This window comes from Camelus dromedarius, chromosome 5, assembly GCF_036321535.1.
Source record: "Camelus dromedarius isolate mCamDro1 chromosome 5, mCamDro1.pat, whole genome shotgun sequence".
Classification (NCBI taxonomy): domain Eukaryota; kingdom Metazoa; phylum Chordata; class Mammalia; order Artiodactyla; family Camelidae; genus Camelus; species Camelus dromedarius.
The window spans coordinates 19213740-19226894 of record NC_087440.1 but is presented as its reverse complement, the minus strand read 5'-3'; the positions used below and the strand labels follow the sequence as shown (position 1 = coordinate 19226894).

At 42.5% G+C, this 13155-nt stretch overlaps 1 protein-coding gene and 2 non-coding genes across 3 annotated transcripts in view; 2 read left to right on the top strand and 1 right to left on the bottom strand.

Annotated features, from left to right (window-relative positions):
- Positions 1–99: 99 nt before the first annotated feature.
- Positions 100–171, bottom strand: TRNAH-GUG (transfer RNA histidin (anticodon GUG)). The gene has a single exon. It is a non-coding gene; the product is annotated as a tRNA-His (tRNA).
- A 619-nt stretch (positions 172–790) lies between these two features.
- The window catches only part of SLC28A2 (solute carrier family 28 member 2), a 58764-nt gene continuing 46399 nt past the window's right edge, over positions 791–13155 (top strand). The window contains exons 1-2 of the mRNA XM_064485634.1: positions 791–864; positions 2451–2585. Coding sequence (XP_064341704.1) covers positions 2561–2585 — 25 coding nt within the window. The 5' untranslated portion in view covers positions 791–864; positions 2451–2560. The remainder of the gene's footprint in view (positions 865–2450; positions 2586–13155) is intronic.
- Positions 848–919, top strand: TRNAH-GUG (transfer RNA histidin (anticodon GUG)). Its single transcript has one exon. It is a non-coding gene; the product is annotated as a tRNA-His (tRNA).

Sequence of the window (13155 nt, the reverse complement as noted above, 5' to 3'; positions counted from 1 at the left end):
TTAAGAATGTTATTAGAATCTGATACGGTAAAAAAAAAAAAAAAAAAATGGAGGAGAGCGATAAAACCTAGGTCCCATGCCGTGCCATTGTTCCCACAATGCCGTGACTCGGATTCGAACCGAGGTTGCTGCGGCCACAACGCAGAGTACTAACCACTATACGATCACGGCGAGCTACTGCGGACCTACGGCTCCATCTTCTTGTCTGAGCTCTTCTCTGTTTAAGGCCACGCCCCCTTGCCATGTCATTGCTCATTCCCGCCCATGTCTAACCTCGCAGGTCCCTGAGTGTACGCAAGCGCAGCTTGTACTTGCTGCTTCGGTATCAGTCCGCAGTCTCCCGCAGGCCGGATCCCACCGCCTCACTACCGCGGGCCAGGCTATGTTCCAGATTCCCCTAACCCTGCGTCTCGAAGGAAGTTGTGCGAGTGGGTCCGAACTCATTTTCCTTCTTGTAGGACTTAAGAGACAGCCCCATCCCCAGCCAGAGCCCCTTTAGATTGTGTGAGCTGCAGGGCACTGTGGGTGTGAGGGGGTCCCAGCGCCGCCATTCGGTGGACCTCGGGGCCTCACGGCCGCACAGGCTGCGTAAGAATCCCAGACCAATGCCTGGCCTCCCAGGAGCCCTTTAGTTTGCAGAGCACTTTCGTGTCCTCTCTTTTACGGTCCGTGCGGACGACCACTGAGACTTCGGCCGGGAGTCCAGGGCGCCTCTCGTCTGCTTTGGTCTCGGCGAGAGGGCCCGAGGGGCTTGGTCGACCATGAGCAGCTTCGGAAGGCTAGAGCGGCGGCCATCCAGACGAGGAGGACACTCGGTGATGCGCTCCTCGTGGCGCTCCAGTAGCTTGCCGTGATCGTATAGTGGTTAGTACTCTGCGTTGTGGCCGCAGCAACCTCGGTTCGAATCCGAGTCACGGCATTGTGGGAACAATGGCACGGCAGGGGCTCCTTTTTAAATCTGGGAGGCCGAGTTCCTCTCTGGTTGTGCCCCATCTTGTAGTTTGAAGTTAGGTCAGGGCCGAAATTATAACGCAGCCAAAAGTGAACTCCGCGACTAAGCTTTCCCTTTCTAATTCTTCATCGGTCAGTGAAGTCAGTCAACCATCATCTACCTTGCTATATAATCTTTTGGAGGCGGGGGGTTATTCCTTGTGGTACTCTCTTTTCTCATTTGGCCCCTGTTAGTAGTGAAACCATACATTGGGTTCTCTAAAAAAAGTCTCATATCGGCTGCAACTTCAATACTTTGGAATGCAGGGATTGTAGGAACATTGTGCAAACATTTATTAAGGCTTAGAAGAATGCAGTGCAGACAATACACTGAGACAAGAAAAATCTGGCGGTTCTGGAGGCGCTGGTTCTCGTAGCCACTGTGAGGGTGCTGAAAAGGAGTTTGTGGCCTCCATCTCCACAGCCTCTTAGAGTTTTCTCCTTGAGGATTTTTTCCCCTAATTGACTTAAGGTTTAAAGCAAATTTTATTTGTTATTTTGTTTTATGAGCACTTAAAAAACCCAAACTCGACAAACCTAGGTCTGTCATTTGGCATTAGGCAAAATGGAATTAAGTTTTGGATTTGGCTCTTCGGTGGCTGGCAGTGGCTGTATCACTGTCAAGGAGGGAATGAGATGAGACTAAGTGACCATTGAGCCTCTGGAGCTTCTCCCAGGGGGCCTGGGGAGGGCAAAGCAAGTCAGGAAGCATTTCTGGAGAGATGGACGTTGCAGTGGGGTTGTGGCCCTTTTACTGACAATCTATCAACAGAGACTTACAGAACAGCTTGTAAAAGCAGGACACTGTGGAGGGCGGCAATTTTCCAGGATCTCCCCACTCCCAGCTCCCTAAACTTGCTGAGTTTATAGCCACACAACAGGACAGCTCAGACCAGCAGAGAGTATAATGAGGGAAGGTGAATCTCAGAACTTGCCCGATTTTGGTTAACTGTTTTAAGTGTTACATATATAGAAAATCAACATCACCAGCAAAAAAAGAACCAGCCCCCGCCCCCCCAATATGACAACTTCTGTTCCTCTGACCACTTACCAAATGACCACACTGAAGATTTTTTAATCTGCAGGATGGAGTAAAGTATTGGGGTGGGAAGCAAGAAAAGGCTCTGACTTTTTCCCTGATGGCCTTGCCCACACCCCCATACTCCTCTCCTACAGGTGCTTCAGTGGACAATGAGCTGCTCCCAGAATCTGGAGAGAAATTCTGAGATAGTCACTTTCTAAGAGTATTATGATTCAAAACACTCAATCAAGAAAACAACAACCATAAACGGGCACCATTGGAGATAACTCACTCTAGCCATTCACATCCATCCAAGGTAACTGAAGTGTACTCTGAGGGTAGGAATGTGCTAAAGAAGCCGAACAGAAGTTCCCAGTTGCAGGAAGAGTCAGAGAAAAGGAAGGTACTCCTAACTTCTGGCTGCTGACTTTCTTGGCAGGTATACAATTACACTGGAAAGGAAAGTTTGCTGTATTCAGAAGCCTGGTAACCTTGGGAGAAGGTAGTCTTGTGTCCCAGAACCAACTCTGAAAATTCTGGTACTAGGCCATGAAAGACTTTAAAGGGAGAAAGGGTAAGTTAATGGCAGTTAATTATTTGGGGAGAGAGTCAGAGGCTTTGTTATCTTATACAATGTGCAGACTTTCTTCTGATTGGTTGTTGGTGAGGTAACAGGGCGGTGTTCCAGGAATCTTGTGCTCTGCCTATAGTTACCATCCTCCACCTGGACGGGAGCCTTAGTTCCTGGGGAAGAATTCAAAGATACAATTTATGTATAGTCCTTGAGGAGGAACCAGGACCTTGCTTTTTGTACTTGCCTTTTTTTTTTTTTTTTTAATTGCTTCTTGACTGTTCCTTGTTTTGCATTCCCTCCCTTTCCGGATTTGCAACTGTTTTGAATCTGCCCTTTGGTTCTCAGGGAAGGTCTTGAAGGCTGAATGAAGACTATTTCCTACAGACAAGAAGTGGGTCATTGAAAGGATTTAAACCCAGGAGGGCCCCACAAGGTCCTGCTCAGTTTCGAGAGCATTGCTCTTGTTGACTAAAATAAATGTGCAGCCTAAAAGTTAAGAGTTAGGTTTTATTTGGTGAGAGGACTTGAGCCGGGATGACAGCCTCTCAGATCACTCTGAGGGACTGCTCCGAAGAGGTAGGGAAGGAGCTAGACTATACAGGAGCTTTACAACAAAGACCAGGTAGTTGGAACATTAAAAGATTACTTATTATCTAAAGAAAAGCAGGCATCTCCAGTTAAAGAATTTAGTGCTTTTCTATGTATGGGAGGAAGCAAACATTTGGGCTGATTGAATTCATTCCTTTGACAAGCATCTAACTATTTAGGGCCAGTATCTTGTCCTTTCTTATCCTTTCCCTCAGAGTGCACCATTGTGAGTGGCTGCAGAGGCTGGGCTGCAAGCTTGTCTTCACTGTGGGGGGTGCTGGCAGCAGTGGCTGATGACTTGATGGTTTCAGCATTCTTTGTTTATTGATATGGTTTGCAGTATTTTTCGTTCACATTCTCAACAAGTTTCTGATTAGTTGGCGTTTGTTCTTGTTACTGTTGGCATTTTGATTAGACTCTTAAGAGTCTGGTTGGTGTGATTCATTTCTCTTGAGTCTCCTTATCTCTGGTTACACTGACAAAATGGGGTTTCTGGACTGGCAAAGCTGAGAGCTAAAGACCCTTGCCTAGGATGACCTCACCAAGACAGCTGCTCCGGGACACCCTCCCTGAGCTGTCGGGCAGCACCCTCCTCGCCTTGACTTCTTGCTTTAAACCACATTTTGTGGTTTCTGATTCTGGGAATGTGGTCCTTTCTCCCACCCCTTTCCAGCTGGAGGTCAGAGCTCTTCTCTAGGTCTCAGCACCAGGAAGGAGGCAGGCAAACCTTGAAGGGGACAAATGCAATTTATGTTTCAGAGTATTTGCTTAAACAATCAACCCCATGGCTTCCTGGTCATACTTGCTGCATCTGGGAGCTGCTACTGCTGCAGCTGCAGGTCACCACAGGGGTGCAGTACAGACTGGACCAGCATCCTTTGGTATCACCTGGAAGCTAGTTTATTTTTGTTTTGTTTTGTATTTATTTTATTTTATCTTATTTTATTTTATCATTGCTACCTGGAAGCTAATTTAAATTCAGAGTCTTGGTCCCAGAACTACTGTATCAGAATCTTCATTTTAACAAAGTCCTCTTCAGATTATTCATCTACACCTTGAAGTTTGAGAAGTGCTGCTCTGATCTAGAGAACTACCTGGCTCTAATAGGGCCTTCATTGTTTTCCCTGTGAGTACTTCAGCTCATTAGAAGGGACCTTCTTGAGTCTACCGGGCCTCATCCATGGGGGTGACATTGAGATTTTAAGGATGAGAAGATGGAGTTTGTTGAGGCAGTAACCGAGGGCCCATGTTGGGGACCATCTAGGGAGGAGGCAGCAGCCCTAGACTTCCACTAGGAGGCACTGTAACCCAGGAAGTGGATGTGGAATGCTGAGGCTGGGTAAGACTCAGTCTAGAAGAAGACACCACTTTGGATGTAACACTGAGTCCATTCCTCACAGATTGTCTGGGTGTGCAGGACCCAAGTTCCAGTTATTCATGTATTCAGTAAACTGGCATCTCTCGGCTCTTAAAGTGCTGTACATGAAGGGGAGCTGCAAAGCTATATCTGATACTTCTACCCAAAGTAGTTTATTTTCCAGCTGGAAAGAAATGCTAGCCCACAGGCAACAGTCAAAAAACAACACAAGAAAGGCTGTAGAAGAAAAAGTCATTTCTTGGTACAGTAGAAGGAAACTCTCCAAACAAGAGCTGACATAAACTTCCAGAATTGTAAAATAATTGAAGTTTATTTTCAGCACTTCCAGCACCCTCATTCTGACCCCGTTCCACTTCTTTGTGTTGTCCTTATCTCATTCATTCTCATTCATTTGATCAACAATATTTATTGACTGGCCAACTATATGCCAGGCACTGTTCCAGGTTCTGGAGTTATAGTAATGAGAAAGACAGATGTGTTGTTCTCATAGACCTATATTCTAGTGTAAGAATCAGAAAGGAAATTGAGACAAAAAATAAATAAGAGAATTTGAGCCAATGGAAAATAATGTGGTATAGTGTCCTCCTGTTCCCTGCCTATTACCCACTCTTGTACCCCCTCAGCTTCTTTTTCTGTAAAAGGATAATGACTGGTAATAGTAAGTGTTGCCTTTTAACAGGGATCTAAATTTTACACTAAGAAGATAAACTCTAACCCAGAGTGGCCCACATGTGGCATAAAGAGCCTTCAGATCTGAGGCAATCTTGTCTAGGCAGAGCAAGGAGGACTCCGTGGTGGCCTGCATGGGCCTGCAGTATAATCCAGTATAACCTAGTGGATTCTGAGGACCAGAATGACCCCACAGGTGGGTCAAGATCTTGCCAAAGACACAAGGAAAATAAAGCATCCACCCCAAGAAATGAGAAAATTTTTCGAAAGAATTAAAAGCACTTTAAGTGATACATTTTAGGAGAAAAAAAAAACCCTGGGACTTTGTTGGGAAATAATAAACTATAAAATAAGTATTTAAAATGTTTTCAATTACATATGAGGCACCATAATCTTTTCAGTGCTTAAGACCTTGGGAGGTTTAAATCATCCCTGTTGATGTCCTAAATCAGTCCCCCGGATCAGAGATGCAACTCTTAAGGAGAGAAAGGGGGAGAGACTCTGAATTAAGATTATATTTCTGTCACTAGGTCGAACTTAATTAGATAGAAAGTAAATCCAGTAAGAAGAGAAATACACTTACATTTTTTGCATTCTTGAGTTTGCCAACTGCACAGTGCACCTGATACACATGCCAAGCAACTAGCACAGAGGTGCTCAATATACATTAGTTGGTCTCTTGTTTCGGGTACTTCTCTCCACACCCAAGTAAAGAAACCATGGGGAGAGCCTGCAGGACTATTCTGTCATGAGGCCTAGAACTCGTTCCTGAGTCAAGAAGATTGCAGGAGCCACCGTCAGAAGCAAAGGTCTAAATCAGTGGTTTCCAAACATTATTCTAGAACTGGTAAGCAGGGATGAATTTTTCATCATGGAATGAAAGAAAATAAGGTTGATGTGGTAAATTTTCCAAAAGGCTAACTGTATTTAATTCAAAGAACGATCCTCCAGGCTAAGGTTGTGCCCTTCCTACTTTTGAGGTGTTAAAGTGACTTTTCTTTTATGAAAGTAGGTGATAATTTTTTTTAAGTGCCTTTACTTGGAAAAATTAAAAATTGGCAATCCAATTTTGACCTCCAAATTTATTTTTGAAGTTTTACTGATCAGTGAAATCTAAAAATACAATGCTCACCAGACAGCTGGGAGAGCAAAATACCAGGCTGAGAAGAAATGGTCCTCAGTTTGTAGGGGGTCTGCAGAGGAATGCTCAGAGGAATGACAGGGCAGAGAGGGGTCCCTGTTCTGTCAGGCTGTGGTCCAGGCCAACACCCATCCACCCACCCAACAAAGAGTAGTCCCTAGTATGATCTGTGCTAGGCCTTAAGGATACAAATTCAAGTAAGACATCCTTACTCTGAGGTCATGTCAGTGCAGGGTTAATCAGATGAGTAAAGAAATAATTACAACTATCCTAGAAATACATACAAAGTGTATTTCAGCTTAAATCATTGATTCCTGCAGGATATGACGTTTGAGCTGCATTCTTAAGACATGCCTAGTAGTTTCCCTGGGAGAGAAGAGGAAACGGTATTGTAGGCAGAGAGAAAGGCAGAAACAAGGCAAGGAAGCATAAGCATTCAGATGGCCACTTAGCCCTGCCACTCTGAGACCCTGTTATTCCCGCTAAGATCAGGGAGCCTGGAAAAATGTCTGGCATATAGTGTGTGCTCAATAAATACTTGGTGACAGCACAGAGACCTTGTGGATTAGCTGCTGTTATCACTATCTGTTCTCTGTGTATTTTGTTGGCGTTAACTGGCCTAACTTTCTGGCTATATTTTGTCAGCTCTTTTTTCCAGAACTTAGAATGATTCCCTATGCTTAATACTGCAGTCAGATATATTACTTTCAAGCACAGAAAGCTTAGTTGTCGGAGGGACTAAGCATCAACTCATGGGCGCAGCAGAGTCTACAATATTCTTCATTGCCTCCGTCTTAGAAGTTATATTTTCAGCAGTGAAGAGTGAATTTTTTCATGTCTCTGACAAGATCCGAACTCAGAGGATGTGAAACAATGGCAGGGAAACATACACAAGATTGCGGGAGTCCAGAGACTTGGGTTCTACTCCAGTTCTATCATTTTGGCACTGTATTAATTTCATAAGGCTGGTGTAACAAATTACTATAAGTGGGTGGCTTAAAACAACAGAATTTTGTTGAAATGATATATGTACCCCTGAGTTCATCATAATATTATTTACAATAGCCAAGATACGGAAACAACCTAAGTGCCCATCAACAGATGAATGGATAAAGAAGATATGGTGTGTGTGTGTGTGTGTGTGTGTGTGTGTGTGTGTGTGTGTGTGTGTGTGTGTGTCTATAATGGAATACTACTCAGCCATAAAAGGTGAACTCTTACCTTTGCAGCAACATGGATGGACCTTGAGGGTATTATGCTAAGTGAAATAAGTCAGATAGTGAAGGACAGATATTGTATGATTTCACTCATATGTGGAATATAAAAAACAAACGAAGACAAAATAAATGAACAAAACAAACAGATACAGAGAACAGAGTAGTGTTTACCAGAGGGAAGGGTGAAATGGGTAAGAAGGATCAACTGTATGGTGATGGATAGAAACTAAATTCTTGGTGGTGGGTGTGCTGTAGGATATACAGAAGTAAAACTATAATATTGTTCATATGAAACATATTGTGTTATAAACCTCAATTAAAAACAAAACAAAACAAAACCACAGAATTTTGTTCTCTTCATAGTTCTAGAGGCTAGAAGTCTGAAATCAAGGTGTTAGCAGAATTACTCTCCCTCCAAAGGCTCTAGGGGAGAATCCTTCCTTGTTTCTTTCAGCTTCTCATGACTCCAGGCTTTCCTTGGTCTATGGCTTGCCTGATTCCATCTCTGCTTCTGTCTCACATTCCTCTGTCCCTTCTGTGTCTCAAATCTCCTTCCACCTTTCTCTTACAGGGAAATCTGTCATTGGAGATGGGGCCCAACCTAAATCCAGGATGACCTCATATGGAGATCCCTAGCTTAATTACATCTGCAAAGACACTTTTTCCAAGTAAGATCATGTTCAAGTTTCCAGATGTTAGTGTTAGGACTTGGATGTACCTTTTAAAAAAATTTCTATTTTTTATTGAAGTATAGTTGATTTATGATGTTGTGTTAGTGTCCATTGTTCAGCAAAGTGATTCAAAATTCTTTTTCAGATTCTTTTCCATTATAGATTATTACAAGATACTGAATATAGTTTTATGTACTATACAGTAAATCCTTGTTGTTTATTTTATATATAGTGGTGTGTATCTGTTAATCCCAAACTCCTAATTTATCCCTCCTCTCACCACTTTCCCCTTTGGTTACCATAAGTTTGTCTTCTATGTCTGTGAGTCTGTTTGTTTTGTAAGTAAGTTAATTTGCATCATTCTTTTAGATTCCACATGTAAGTGATATCCTGTGATATCTGTCTTGAATGTATCTTCTTGGAGGCCACTATTCAACCCACTGTAATCACGTCAAGTTGTATCCTTCTCTGAGCCTCAGTTTCCCCATCTGTAAAATGAAGGAGTTGGACTGGATGAATCACTAAATATTTTATAATTCTCTTAATCTTTACTTCATCTAATCAAAGTTCTATAAACAATATCAACCTAAACAAAGTAGTTATAGGAAATAGCTAATAACTGACCACTACATAATTCCCCAGGGCTTGGCTCCACAGCACAGACAAAAGGTGCTGCAACTGACTTTTGTGCTATGTCTGTAAACCTAGTTTTAGTCTGGTTTAGTCTCAGGAAACTGAAGCTGGTTCTAAGTTTAACAAGTTGCTTCAACAGCTCAGAACCAAATGCCCAAAAAGAAGTAGGGATTTCTGATTCTTAAAGAAAGGCTAGTCCAGAGAAGAAGGTCATCTGTATTTATTCTTCACCTCAATAATTTAACTAAAAAGTTGTCCAGAATAAAATGACTTTTTTCTCACCTCTGAGTTTTGCAAATCTCTGTCGTTTTATATATGGCTAGTGTCATCATTCTATCTTTAACTCACTTGGGTCTCAGAAGGCCACAGTACAAATTTCATGACTCTTAAAAAGAAAGTTGTTGGAATGCTTTATTAATATATAAACCATATTTGTAAGTTTTTTAGATATATATGAATGACTGCTTTGGCGGGGAAACCTCAGAAATTTTTAATGGGATCTATTAAAAAATTTTTTTAATTTAAATTTTAATTTTTTTAATTGAAGTGTAGTCAGTTTACAGTGTTACATCAATTTCTAGTGTACAGCATAATGTTTCAGTTATACATATACATACACATACTCATTTTCATATTCTTTTTCATTATAGGGTACTACAAGATATTGATTATAGTTCCTTGTGCTATACAGAAGAAATTTGTTGTATATTAATGGGATCTAAAGGCAAAGTTGTTGAGTCTATGCTGAGTGATTTAGGGGCCTGCTTTTCCAGATGCCAGCAAGGCAATGAAGGCCCAGCCACTAGACAACAGAGCATTTTAAAACAGAACAGAACAACTGGTGACCCACCCTAAAACATTTCCAAGGTGATTTTAATTTAATTTTAATTTAATTCACGAGCATTTTAGTGTGGTGAAAAGTTGAGATTGGACTTAAGTCTGATAACACTTCATAACAGTTTTATAGAAAACTCTTTTGTTTCCAATAGTTTCTCTAGCCCCTCCCTGCTCCCAAGCTATTGGTTGTGTATCAGTTTGGAAAGGGCAATAGTCTTTGTGTTTAATGGTCAGCCTCATTGCCACGGCAGTGATATAGGTACAGTTGTCAGCCAACAGCATTCTCCTACCTCCTGTTTCTGGCCACTAACTTCCCTACTCCTCCCCACTCCCCTCAGCCTATTCTAACAGAGAGCCCTCCTGCTACCCTCTCCCTACCCTGACCTCACTTCACATGTGACAGAGTGTGTGTGTGTGTGTGTGTGTGTGTGTGTGTGTGTGTGTGTATATTATATATGTATAACTTTAATCACGTCCCATACCCTGGAGCCCTGCTCTTTAATTTCCAAGCTAATCAGTTAATCATTTAAAGTTTTATCTTAAATGCTTCATACTTGTTTATTAACGTTGCTAAGGTATATGCTGTGCCAGCATCAAGTGCTTTACTGTAGTTTTCTATCTGGGAGATAAGGGAAAAACTATCAAGTCAACAAACCTGGTTTGCTGAGTTTAGCTTCACATTCTTATAGACACCAACTCTGGTTCCTAGGCTTTCTCACCCAGGGTTCTTGAACCTTCTTTCCTCCAATTAAATATATCTCTTTATCCAATTCCCTTCAGAGATAGCCAGCTGACCTGCTAAATTGTTAAAGGGTGTTAAAATGTTGTCCTCCTACCCCAAAGTAACATGATCATTTTAATGGAGACATCTTAAGTTCACCTCGTTGATGCTGAGACCCTGCGAACCAAGACAGACTAAGAGAGAAGATTCTCAGTACCACCAGGGCATCATGGCGTACTCAGATCTTCAAAGCATTCTTGTCCCACAGAGTCTGCCTTATTTGTGATTTAATATCTGAGACGTGGCAAAAGAGAAATGGAGTGTGAGAAAAAGCGGTGTTGTGTCCATTTGTGTGGAATAAGAGATACGTAACAAGAAGATATTTGGCTTGGGTAAGAGTGGGCCTAGAAGGTATGTCTGCTCATTTGAACCTCTGACCATAAATCTTTGAAGCATTATAGAAGAAGCAGATGTCTTGTTCTGCTCAGGTTGTCATAACAAAATACCATGGACCAGTTGGCTTAAACAACGGAAATTTATTTCTGCTGGCCAGTTTGTTTTCTGGTGAGGATCCTTTCCTGACTTGCAGATGGCCACCTTCTTGTTTTGCCACATGATGGGGAGAGAAAGTCAGCATCTTGGGGTGTCTTCTTATAAGGACACTAATCCTATAGGATTAGGGCTCTGCCTTTATGACCTCATTAGGCATTAATTACTTCCTTACTATACTTACTATTAATTACTTCCTTACTATAAATATAGTCACATTAAGGATTAGGGGTTCAACATATGCATTTGGGGGAAAGGGACACAATTTGGCCTATTAGCAGCAGGGAAGGCTTAATCCAGACCCCTTGCTCCTTGCCCAGAGAAGTTGTCCTCCAATCGTAAAGCCAACCTACTGTTCTGGAAGTGGGGGCTGGAGGCTGGGATGAGACGTATAAATCTCTGCTAAGAGCTGAAGGGCGCCCTGGGTACATGTAATGATACAGTATTTGTGTTGGTTTCACACATTCTGCTGCCTGGGGCCCACACAGTACTGGATCTCTCAGCACATGAAGTCCCTTTGCTCAGAAACTAATACCTGTGGCCCACAGGTCCACAGCCCAGGGCCAACAGGTGTTCAGTTTTAGAGTCCTAAGGACTCCCTGGCCTCCAAAATTCATTTAGTCAACAAATTTTAAGGAGCCAGGCACTGATCTAGGTACTGGGGAAATAATCCTGAACAAGACAAAGCCTGCCTCCCTCATTTGCTCACCAATTCTTCAAAGCCCTTCAGGGGCACAGAAGCTACATGAGTGCTTCCTGACTTTGGTTTCCAGGGAAGCAGCTGACCCCAGATCTTTTCCTGAGGACTGATTTTAATCAGGCCAGAGAAAGGAAGACAGAGGACGGAGAAAAGGGAAGCAGGGAGGCAGGGCTTTAGCTCCAAAGATCCTCTTTGCTGGCTTCCCATTTATCTGTGCTGTCCTTTCGTGGCCCCTCCTCTCTAGCCCCCATCTGATTCAGGTTGAATTCCATTTCCTTCTCCTACTCTCAGGTGATATGGATAGTGATTTTGTGGAAAGGCTTGACCTATGGACTGAATCACAGGTGGAGTTTGCAGACTTCAAAGCTGGGGCAGCCTGGCTGCCCTTCCCTACTGTGAGAGTTATCTTAATTCATTTCAGGGAAATGCCTACTTATCTTCATTGCAACACTGCTGGCTTTATCAGGAACTGGAGCAGATTCCTGGGAATACGTGAACTGAGGGGCTGAATCAGTGCTCCAACTGCAACACCCTAATCAGCACCGTCTGGGGCATTAGGGGAGTCAGGGGTCGATTTTGGAACCTACCGATTGGGAATTTGTGACTCTACTTGAGAAAATACCCAGCTGTCTGGATTCTTAACTAAGATTTCCCCTTAACAGCAGTTGGGCAAGTTGCTTAACCTCTCTAAGCCTCTATAAGGTTTTTATAAAACAGGGATTTGAAGAAGCAGTAACTACCTCATGGGGGATTCAGTGAGACAATGCATGAAAGGACCTTGGCTCAGAGTTTGGCACCAAGTAAGCTCTCCATAAAGGTTAACTGTTGTTATTAATAATAATTGAGTTTTTTGGTGATCGTGTTAAGACGTGGTTTCTGTGAGCCTTTTCTCAGCACTCCACCCCCCATAGGCCTCTGTCAAGTTCCACTGAGCCCCTTCAGTGCTCTGACGTGGAGCTTGACAAAACCTCAGGAGTGTCTGGGCTGGGCCCCTGGGCACCAAGCTCAAGTGGTCTCCCAGGCAGGCAGCATTCACTGCGGTGGCACGGAGTGTTTCTCCTTTATGAAAGTGTAGCTCCTCAAGGTGCTGTTCTTTGTCTAGCATTTCTTTCTCATATCCTGCAGTGTTCCTAAAATATGTTAATATCCACATCTAATGCTTGTTAAGGGCTTCTGTGTCCTGCAACACTTTTTTAAGGTAAGGGATATTTGGAAGATTAATTTTTTAAAAAAATCGCAGTTACCTTAAATGAGAAAATGTAGCATTGAATTTGGGTATATAATTATTTAAAAATAATTGGTATGTTTTTGGGCTGAATATTTCAGTCACGTGACAAAAGGATTATTTGCTTATTTACGGTCAACAAATTTGCCTCTAATCCCCTAATAATTTATTATGTAATAAATAACTTATTGTCTGCAACATATATAATTTATTCTAAGCAATAGATCTGAACAGCTATTTT